Here is an 11,479-nt window from a genome sequence, read left to right as displayed (position 1 = left end):
TTCATTTCTGTAGTGGGAGGTTACAAAATAAAAATCACAAGCATTTTACGTTCGTCGTGGTCTTATGTACTGTAACAAGTTCCAGTTTTCGTCCAAACTCACAGAAACGTCAACATTTGTATTTCGTTACGTAAATGGCTAATTACAACACTCATATTTAACCAAAATATTTCCTACATTCGATACAGATTTATATTCGCAAAATAATGGCAAACAAGGACAGAAACAAAACGATTTTGCTGGAATTGGGGAAACTGACAGAAAACAACCAATGCGCAGACTGTAGCGCGCCGGGTGAGTGACAATGTAGTTCCATTTAAATCCTAGTCAATTCAAGAGTTAGGGATGAAGTTGCCAATGAGTGTACAATTTCTTCACATTAATTAATTCAACCCATGTTCTGACTTGTATGTGTGTGGTGTGTTAAATAGTCATGTATAGGGTAAATGCTTGTGTGTGTCATGTAGACATCGCTTTCTCACTACTCAACAATAACTTCTACCTACAAGGATTGCCCGCTCATTATTAAGCGACCGCCAATGGCGGAAGATTGAAGAGGGTGTCATTTTCTGCGCTAAACTGACCAAGACGCACCTCCAACCTCACGTAATTCTAGCCCCAAAACAATGTCAATTTCTCTCAACCAGTGTCATATGGGCTTTTTAGGTGAGCGCTGATGCCGCCCTGTGATAAGAAGTGCCCACTTTGTTATAGGCAGGGGCGCAAAATATTTAGCTTGTCTATTCCCAGCGCCTTCCTGGGGTGCTGTTGGAGAGACGCATCGCTGCCATACTCCACCAACTTTCCGTCCAAAAAAAATGATTAACATAAATCATATAGCAAATATCGTAGTGTATATGGTATGTGACCTTTTCTGTAGCCCACAGGCTGGAGATAAAAGCTATGACAATGTAGTGAGACATCATGCAGGTTTCTCCGATCAAATAGCCTAACTAAATGACGCCCAATCAAATAAAAAAATGTGCTGACATGTTAACCAACAACGTATTAGGTGCGTTCGTAAATTCACTCTGGCAATCTACTCCCATTTCAGAGCACTCTCGTCTGTGTGTCAGAGCGCAGAGTAACATGCATTTTCCAAAGCACGTTGAATATGACAGTTGTCAGTAAACGTCGGCAAAAACAAGTTATTAAATTGTTGCCAGCAGCACAGTTAGTCGCCAACGCTCTAGATAACATGAAAACAGCCTTACAATTGCCAGAATGAGGTGTTCTCTCATTTGTCTGGAAGTGGCTAGCTAGCCAAGTTAGCTTGAGTTATGAGGTCAGAACGCTCGGATCAACCCTACTCCTCAGCCAGTGCTCTCCGGGAGCGAAACGCTCTGAATTTATGAACAGACAATCTGACAAAGCTTTGAATTTACGAACGCCCAGAGTGCACTCTGGCACTCCAAAGTTAATTTATGAACACACCGTTGTAATGCGCTTACACATTCGAGCGTCTCTCAGCCTATGTTATGCAAATTAGTTGCTGTATGTGATGATGACGCTGGGGCATGCTGAGGGAGAGTTTTTCGAGAGGCGCTTGTGTGTTTCCGGTTAGTGCTTGGGTGCACTGTGTTCATCCAAGTAAATTACAACTTGATCATTTTATGGGAAATAATCGTACTCGAATGTTTGTGAGTCAACAAACTACATGTGAGTTTCGGTGGCCTTACAGGCTCATTACAATATCCTAAAAACAGGACCGGTCAAATTAAAATGGGAAATATGAAATGGATAATCAGGCTACAACTGCTGTCCAGGACTTTCACCATAGGAGCTAAATTGTCATGATCTGTGGTTTCAAGTTTGTTTTTGATGAGCTGATCATAGTGAAAAATAAAATACTTCTGCATTTCCTGCTGTGTAAACCAGTGGAGGCTGCTGAGGGGAGGATGACTCACAATAATGGCTGGAATGGAGCAAATGGAATGGCATGGCATCAAACACATGGAAACCGTGTGTTTGTTGTATTTGATACCATTCCACCTATTTCGCTCCAACCGTTACCACAACCCCATCCTCCCCAATTAAGGTGCCACCAACCTCCTGTGGTGTAAACACATTGCAAATAGGCTCAGGATAACTCCTGATAAAGTTAGGTAGCTGATATTTAGAGCTTAAATAGCCTAATTGATTAGTCACAGGAATCAGGACTAATAAAGCAAATGCAACAGCCTGTTTTACAAATGGTGGGCCTAACACATGGATGGGCATTCATAAAATTACGTTGCAAGTGGACAGGGTAGGCAACACCCCAGTAAGCACGGACCAGCAGTTGTTTTTTGGTGCAGTCCAGCCCGGCCTTGATTTCCACTGACGTTGGTTTTTGATCCGGCCTGGATAAGCGTTGATTTGGCCCAAACATAGACATCTATAAATGATGTCTTTTCAACTTTAATTCCGAACGGAAAATGAACCTGATTTCAATGTCCGGACAATACGTCTTTTCATCATCAGTTTGCTTACTGGTACTATTTTTAGTTTTACAGGGGCAGCGATATTTTTGTCTTGCCTAGGTGACAGAATAACCAGGACTGGCCCTAGCACCATTTGACTATTTTGAAAGATATCTGTGATTTTCAGTGCTGAGTGACACCACACAGAGATGGTCATTCATTCTTTGATCTCTGTTTTTCCATGAGTTTTGAGTGATCTTGAGTCTTGTCTCTTTCTGGTGATCCTCCCGTCCTCTGCATACACTGTATAGATCCTGACTGGGCGTCCTATAAGCTGGGTGTATTTGTGTGTCTGAACTGCTCTGGAGTGCACCGCAACCTGTCCAACATCAGCCGCGTTAAATCCATACGGCTCGACTTCTGGGATGACGAGCTAGTGAAGGTAATGAATGGATCTCTTACAGCAGGGGTCAACACCAACCCTGGTTCTGGAGATCTTACAGGGTGTTCAGGTGTCTCGTTCCAGCCCAACACTAACCAGATCAATCCATCAACAAATGATCATTAACTTTGTGCTGGGGTGGAATAAAAGCCTTCACAACCAGTATCTCTTCAAGACCAGGTTTTGTGACCACTACATGTCAATTTCACTCCTGGTTCTCATCTTGGAGGACCACTTTGGGTACTGGTTTGGTTTGCAATCTTAATCAATACAATGTATTTATGTCCTCTGTCAATTTCCTTCTTTTGGGGTGTTTGTTTGGGTACAAAGTTCATGAAAACCAATGGAAATGCCACAGGCAGAGCCATCTATGAGAAAGCAGTCCCAGCATTCTACTACCGGCCCCAGCAAGAAGACTGTGCGTAAGTATTGCCATCCCAGGTAATTTCACTACTTCACTGACAAGTGCTCTTGGCACTGGGCACTCGTTTTTGTACAAACGAATGGCAGGATTTAGGGAAGTTGAAGGATGCTGACTTTGCGCATCAATGTAGGAAGGGGAAGGAAAGGATTGTATTGTTAAAAAAAATAAAGAAGTGGAACTTCTGACAATGGAATTATAAATCATTTAACCAGTCAGTCCATTGTTGTCTCTCCCTCCCAATGAAAAATGATTTGTCTTTTGAAGGTTTAAGAAAAACAAATGCAATGGACAATACTTAGGGTTTCGATTCACCCTGTCTAAAACAATGCAGGAGAAACTGTGGACTCAAGGATCCGATAAGCCTGTGAAACTGTAGAACATTTCATCCTTTTTACCCGCAGCGTCTTAAGGGAGCAGTGGATAAGAGCAAAATATGAGAGGATGGAATTTACCGGCGAGACAAAGTATCCCCCACTGGCCTACACGACAGGTGAACTGGTTTTACTGCTTGTCTGTGGACGTTCAAATCACATGTTATAACACAGAGAACCTCTGCCATTTCTTCTATATTTCTGTATTATTTTAATTGTGGTCTTCTGTAGCTCAGTTGGTAGAGCATGGCTCTTGAAATGCCAGGATAGTAGGTTTGATTCCCAGGGCCACCTCTACATGACAAATGTATGCGTGCATGATTGTAGGTCGGTTTGGATAAAAGCGTTTGCTAAATGACATACATTGAAATATTGTCCACAGTGAGGCATTTTGCAGGGTCAATGTAGTTTGTTCATCGTACACTGACAAGAAAAACCTATTCTTGTCACACTGACACTTCTGTGGACCTACAGCAGAGCATTGTTCACTTGAGTGAAAACCACACACAGAGACATGAGGCATACCCACATGTATTGATGAGTTACGGAGACGTAACAACGTACACTTCTTTGGGTCCATTCCAGGTTTCTATGAAGGGATGCTGTGGAAGAAGGGGAAGGAGAAGGGACAGTTTCAGAGAAGGAAGTTTGTTCTGTCTGAGAAGGAATTCACCCTGGCTTACTACAACAAGGAGGATGTAAGTGTGAGGTCATTGACATGCTGGGTAGCTTTGCTGCACGGCCAAATTTCTAAACTGTTAATGGTCACATACTTTGAACGTCTGACTACTGAAAGGTGAAAAGAGTGCAGTGCCTGTCGTGGTCATTTCCTGTATTACTAAACACTGAGAGAGCAAACCACACACAAGTCAGAGTATGTTATAAAGTCCATATTTAATGATATATGAGCTTCACCATAGCCCTGTGACTCTCAGATCAATTCAGTGTCTATAAATGAATTCTCTGAGAGTGCTTACAAAACAGTTCTTAGTATCAATTATAGCCAAGACACACCCATCTCAACTCACATGACAAATAACAGATCTTAGGAACATTACACAAAGAACATTTTACTTGAAAGAGGAGTATCCCATAGGTAGATAGCATTAGCTATACATTATTGTTCAGTTTGGTCTCCTAAATAAAGTTCCTATCTCGTTCTTGGTACCACTTAGGACCAAAACATTACCTCATCCAATGGCATTTATCAATTGTCAATTCTAGATACTCCCATCTCAAATACACCCCCTCCTGGACATGTGTCTACTGAAAGGTGAAAAGAGTTCAGTGCCATAGCTCTGCTAATATTTACAGGGGTTCACTTGTGAATCATCTTAACATAATTTGACTATGACATATGTTCAGTTTTCTCTCAAGTCAGGCTTACAAATAGTTAAGCCACATTGTTGAATTTTCACTGGGCTTGCATTGTACACATCATCACTCTACGCCCTCAGCCGTCCAAAGGGCCCAAAGCGCTCATCTCCATCAAAGACGTGAATGTGACCTTTCAACCTGAGAAAATTGGTCACGCCCATGGTCTGCAGATTACCTACCAGAAAGACAGCCACACCAGAAGTATTTTTGTCTACCACGAAAGTGGAGAGGTGGGCATTTTTCTCTGTATTTCGCTCTTTATTATAGAAGAGTAGCTTTTGTATAGCCTGGTGATCAAAGATCTGTCACTGTGTTTTATACAACTCCTTTGCCATATGTTTGTTATGAAAGTGAAAAGTACAGAGGAGTTGGATAAATCACAAACTGATCTCCTGGTACTACCAGTTGAGATAAGAGAAAGACGTTTGCCGTCACATGGCCTCATCCAAAACACGAGGAAGTGGATAAGTGAGCAAGAAGCCATGCTAAAATATTTACAACTTTGCAAAACAATCTTTTGTTAGTATTTTTGTCTGAGATCTTTGTTGATCTGCTTGTATTCACAGTTGGTTGGAGATAGTTTTTATGGCATCCCCCTGTAGCAGATTATGCTGTATATCAGTGTGTAAAGCTTACTAGTCTTCCCTGCTCAGGAGATTGTCAACTGGTTCAATGCCATTCGAGCTGCTCGCTTTGCCTACCTGAAAACAGCATACCCCACAGGAAGTGATAAAGAAGTAAGTGTTTGTTAGACTATATTTCAGTAAAGTTCTCTCTGGTATATGCCCTTCTTTTCAACCATGTTTGTACCAGCACAGTATCTCTATTTCCGTCAAATCAGAGGCTACCAATGTCTCCCCCACATGAATTTGGTATTTTTATTGTCCCCTGTAGACCATTCACTTTAGGGTGTAAATATACTATAAATTCCATTATTATACTTATGATAAAATGTCTATTATATTCTACTGAGCCATTTACTTTATGTTGTTATTCTTATTGTTGCATTGTCGAGAAAGAACTTGCAAGTAAGCATTTCATTGGACGGTCTATACCACGTGTATCCTGTACATACGACTAATAAAACGTGAAACTATAGGGTGTTGTTATGCCGTGTGAAGACAGACTTCAATGAATCAATGCATTAGAGGAAGTTCAACACGTTTCAACTTTGAGAGGGTGTCACAAGATAGTATTTCCAGTAACTGTTGGCTTGGTTTTATATTGCAGAATACCAGTACATTTAGATGTAAATATTTCCTAAAGAACAGACAGTGGTTCCTAGTGCCTAAGCACATATTCAGCAACCATAGCAATCAATAACTACTGTTGCAATTAGCAATAAATGAATTGATGCTTATAAATGCTTCTTCTGTATTCCTCTTCATTATGTGTATTCTGACAGTTGAGGACTAGAATTACCAGAAACTACCTCAAAGAAGGATACATGGAGAAGACAGGTCCTATGGTAGGTAGTTACTTTGTGATTATCATACTAAAATAATGACATTGGATAGAAGAAACGTAAAGTGACCTGGTTGTTACAATGTAATCGCATTATGAACACTGTGACAATAAAGTGTATTTGTTGGGAAGCAAAAGGAGACGTTCAAAAAGAGATGGTTCATCTTGGACTCCCAAGACAGGAAGCTCCTTTACTTCAAAAGCCAGCTGGTAAGAAAGGAGTCCACCTCCTCATTATCTCAAAAGGGTGTGTGTGTGTGTGTGTGTGTGTGTATATTCGCTGTGTACCTGTGTGTATCCCTCGAATCCTAATCTCTACACTATCAACATGTTGTGTGTGTCTGTTTACTACAGGATGCTGAGGAGCTGGGAGTTGTGTTCATCGGCACAGAGACCAATGGTTACTCAGTGAGTGAGTGCATTCCCAAAAGGACCAGAGGCAACCGGTGGAGGTGTGGAGTCACAGTGGACACGCCGGACCGCCAGTTTGTCTTCATGTGTGAGCAGGAGAGGGAGCAGAGAGAGTGGGTGGAGGCCCTCAGAGAGGTCATCTCTAAACCCATGCAGCCCCAGGACTACACCAGTAAGAGCCATGTCACCAGTATTCACACCACAGGAGACTCCTGAGGGGAGGACGGCTCATAATAATGGGCAGAACGGAGTGGATGGAATGGCATCAAACACATGGAAACCACGTGTTTGATGTATTTGATACCATGCCACTGATTCCGCTCCAGCCTATTCCACGAGCCCGTCCTCCCAAATGAAGGAGCCACCAACCTCCTGACACACACTATGCACGTACTGTACATAGTATATATTCATACACCATATGGTGAATAACCTAATATACGCTTTTCTGGCTTGTCTTGTTTCAGCTGAAGCCAACATCCGAGGGAAGAGTTGACTTTAGAGAGAGAGCTGAGGGAAGAGTTGACTTTTGAGAGAGAGCTGACTTTCGAGAGAGGGATTCCACCAACATTGGCTGCAAAACCCACTCTGAAGACTCATCTACACTGAACAAATATATAAACACAACATGCAACAATTTCAAAGATTTTACTGAGTTACAGTTTAAATAAGGAAATCAGTCTGTTGAAATAAATTAATTCAGAACTAATCTATGGATTTCACAACTGGGAATGCAAATATGCATCTATTGGTCACAGATACAGAAAACCAGTTAGTATCTGGTGTGACCACCATATGCCACATGCAGCGTGACACATCCTCTTCGCAAGTTGATCAGGCTGTTGATTGTGGCATGTGGAATGTTGTCCCACTGCTGTTCAATAGTTACTGGATACTGGCGGGAACTGGAACACGCTGTCGATCCAGAGCAATCCCAAACATGCTCAATTAGTGACATGGTTGGTGAGTATGCAAGCCATGGAAGAACTGATTTTTTTGGATTCCAGGAATTGTGTACAGATCCTTGCGACATGAGGCCGTCCATAATCAGGCTGAAACTTAAGGTGATGGCGGCTGATGAATGGCACGACAATGGTCACGACAGGATCTCGTCACGGAGTCTCTATGGAGTCAAATTGCCATCAATAAAATGCAATTGTGTTCATTTTCCGTAGCTTTATGCCTTCCCAAATCATAACCCCACCGCCATGATGGGGCACTCTATTCACAACGTTGAGCTTCCCTGAGACCGTTTCTGGCAAGTTTGTGCCGAAATTCTTCAGTTTTGCAAACCCACAGTTTCATCAGCTATCTGGGTGGATGGTCTCAGATGATCCCCCAGATGAAGAAGCCGGATGTGGTGGTCCTAAAATTTTAGAGAAATACATTTTTTGGTGCATCTGGAACATTTCTGGGATCTTTTATTTCAGCTCATGCAACATGGGACCAACACTTTACATGTTGTGTTTCTATTTTTGTTCAGTATATAAGAAAACTTCCAGTATCACTGCATTGAATGTATCCCCCTTAGTGACAGCAGGCCTCTAAATATATTACTTCTTGGAGGACAATGTCTAGGACTGTGGGTTGTTTATTTACAATGCAGATACATGGTTCTACTGGAATTATTGAAAAATGAATTGGGGCAGTACTGTCTCACCACAAATGATGGACAAACTAGATGCCTTGCTCGGCATGGAAGGTAAAATTGTTATTCTCAAACCTTACCTATTAAAATGGCAGAGTTGTGTGTGTGAAACCAGGTCAATTCTGTTGCTATGAGAAAGGAAGTGAGTGTGCGTACATGTTATAAAATTAATATCAACTGGAATAATATCTAATACCAACTGTGATTACTAATAAAAACTGTGATAATATAACAACTAAGTATTAGAAGGGTATGTTTTTAGCCCTTTTCTTTAACAAAGGGTATGCCATACCCTCACATACCCCCTCAATTCGAGCCCTCAGCGTCTTCTGAGTTGAGAGCAATTGAATCCCTGCCTCCTTTATCATTTCACAATACAATCAAATCAAGCCACTACATTTGAATTCCAAGCCAATGTCACCACATGAGCGCTAGAGGGTAGCAGATGCGTTGTCTAGTATGTTTCGACAGCGTTTGTCTGCTACTGTTTGCCGTAGTTGCCGGGTATTGGAGGTCAGCTTGGAGGAGGCGTGCGTCTGAAATATTTCGTGCAAAATGTCATGAAAGTACAGAAAATAAAGGAATATAGCGTTTTAAACAATTATGTAATTTACAAAAATGTGTATCGCTGTTGAGCGTGGAACTTCAATTGTACAAGAAGCGAGAGAAAATATAACAAATTAACGGATAAATTCCTCCGTCCGTTTTGTCCTACAAAGAAATAGGCGCCGAACACAGTTTGACAGCGTAGTCTAAACTGCGCAGGCCTGGCATTAGATAAACTGCTGTAGGGCGGCATCAAAGAATATATGATATTTATGAAAGAACAAAGACTTTATTGATTTGTGAATTAAAAAAACAGTTGCAAATATGAGGAAGGACGTGAGGATATTACTCGTTGGGGAACGTAAGTGGCTGATTCATTAAATATAGCTGGCGCTTGATGCCTACACAGTAATTAGCTAGCATGCTAGCTAGCTTAACTCCGCGAATACATTCAATTAATCAAAATACAGGGTATATACGAATGTACACCTAGGTTGTGTTTTGTACTTGTATGACCGCACAACTAAGAATACCATTGCATCGAACTGATTCAATGTGACATTGTGAAGATGTTAAGCCAACAACATACCTCGCTAACTAGCAAATGCCGCAGTCAAATGTGAATGGCTAGTTAATAAAGACTGTTGGTTCGTTCACTTAGTAATACGCACACTGTAGCTGTAGTTATTTAAAGTATGTTTGGTGTAACTTCTAGCCACAGTAATTAACTAGTTAGCTAGTAATGTAGGTTAGGATCGTATCAATAGAACACTCACTCAACCTTGCACGCGCTTTGCACTATCGATCTGTCCTCGTGCACACTGTCAGCTTGACATTCCATGGAACCAGTAGAAATCATGTTCTGCTCAGATTTGTGTATTTTAGCCATTTGGCCACATTGCAACTTTTGGCCTCCACAATACACTTCTCCCAAATCCCCATTGCCACATCTAGTGCACTTTGCAAATTAGGGCCCTATTTCATTTACATTCATCTTCTCCCATATCCACAATGCATATATATTTAAGCTATGTCATTTAAAAAAAAATTGAGAGTGACTATTGTCAATGATCACATTGGTAAATTGGGTAGAATGTGATAGAACTGAGACCTTTAAAGGAACTTGTGACAACATGCTGGTTGTCCTCCTTTCTGCCCTGTGTTCTTCACTCACATCTGTTTATCAGATGCAACTGGCTGGCTGACCTACATTGACACATTCTCTTTGGCATTGCTGACAGGTCCCTTGAGAGGGCAGCCAAAACCGTATGTGTGTATGCTAACGTTGGTGATATCACTCAGCAACCAAGGATGCATTTACACAGACAGCCCACTACTGATCTTTTTCACAATTAATGGAAAAGGAGCTGAACTGATTGGTCAAAAGACCAAGTATTAGTCTAAAAGGATCAGAATTGGGCAGCCAGACTGTAAACACAGTTCAAGTGTCCATAGATACAAGTCCTTTCCATGCACCTGCAGAGGCTGCCCCTGTTCTTGAACTTGGTGAACTGTCCTACCGCCCTTGAAGCAGGAGCCCATTCACTGATCTGACTCAACATAATAAGCTACTGCAGGCTAATTGAACCCGGCTTGATAAAACCCCTCCATCGGCGTTAGATCAATGGTTATGGTAGGAAAAAAGGATGCATGTTGAAACGTATCAGAACTGCAACTCTCTGTGCAGTATCTGCAGCCCTGTGTCCTCTGGCTGTGCACCATATCAGAACTGCAACTCTCTGTGCAGTATCTATCTGCAGCCCTGTGTCCTCTGGCTGTGCTCTATGGTGCTGGATTCAATCAAGTCATGGAATTTAATAAGACACTCCAACACTTAACTAGTCCCTGTTCATGCTTGCCAGCTGCTCTTATCTTCACACTTCAGTCACTCAACACATCAGTCTAACAGTCTGTAATGTATGCAGAGCCGTAGCCGACACAATCTCAAATTCATTCTACACTGCCTTCACCCACCTAGATAAGAGGAATATCTATGTGAGAATGCTGTTCATTGACTACAGCTCAGCGTTCAACACCTTTGTCACCTCCAAACTCGTCACCAAGCTTAGGACCCTGGGACTGAACACTTCCCTCTGCAACTGGATCCTGGACTTCCTGACGGGCCACTCCCAGGTGGTGAGGGTAGGCAACATCACCTCCGCCACGCTGACCCTCAACACGGGGTCCCCACAGGGGTGTGTGCGATTAGTTCCGTCCTGTACTCTGCACATGACTCCAACACCAAGTTTGCTGACGGCACGATGGTGGTAGGCCTGATCACCAGCGACGATAAGACAGCCTACAGGGAGGATGTCAGTTACATGACAGTGTGGTCCCGGAGCAACAACCTTTCCCTCAACGTCAGTAAGACCAAGGAGCTGATCTTGGACTACA

The 11,479-nt window shown here is 42.2% G+C and overlaps 2 protein-coding genes across 10 annotated transcripts in view; both read left to right on the top strand.

The window, feature by feature from the left end:
- The first annotated feature begins 3 nt into the window (after positions 1-3).
- On the top strand, positions 4-8,774 carry LOC110486915 (arf-GAP with dual PH domain-containing protein 2). The gene is made up of 11 exons (XM_021558779.3): positions 4-294; positions 2,714-2,844; positions 3,175-3,266; positions 3,670-3,758; positions 4,225-4,337; positions 5,097-5,246; positions 5,670-5,753; positions 6,422-6,484; positions 6,613-6,690; positions 6,835-7,063; positions 7,359-8,774. Exons 1-11 carry the CDS (start codon positions 207-209, stop codon positions 7,385-7,387), a joined length of 1,146 nt encoding a protein of 381 aa, XP_021414454.2. The 5' UTR covers positions 4-206; the 3' UTR covers positions 7,388-8,774.
- Positions 8,775-8,969: 195 nt separating this feature from the next.
- Positions 8,970-11,479, top strand: part of LOC110537856 (mitochondrial Rho GTPase 1-A) — a 31,409-nt gene continuing 28,899 nt past the window's right edge. For 5 of the 9 annotated variants that reach the window (XR_016485417.1, XR_016485415.1, XR_016485416.1 and 2 more), the window contains exon 1: positions 8,991-9,446. Coding sequence is in view for 3 of the 9 variants with exons in the window: in XM_090194145.1 (XP_090050271.1) it covers positions 9,410-9,446 (37 nt within the window). In the remaining 6 variants the exon portion in view is untranslated. Of the gene's footprint in view, positions 11,446-11,479 lie in introns of all 9 variants that reach the window. The other 4 variants (XM_090194146.1, XM_090194144.1, XM_090194147.1 and 1 more) reach the window with 3 other exon arrangements.

The sequence above is a fragment of the Oncorhynchus mykiss genome, chromosome 12, assembly GCF_057628025.1.
Source record: "Oncorhynchus mykiss isolate SJ-2025 chromosome 12, ASM5762802v1, whole genome shotgun sequence".
Taxonomy (NCBI): domain Eukaryota; kingdom Metazoa; phylum Chordata; class Actinopteri; order Salmoniformes; family Salmonidae; genus Oncorhynchus; species Oncorhynchus mykiss.
This window is presented reverse-complemented; position numbering and strand designations above follow the sequence as displayed.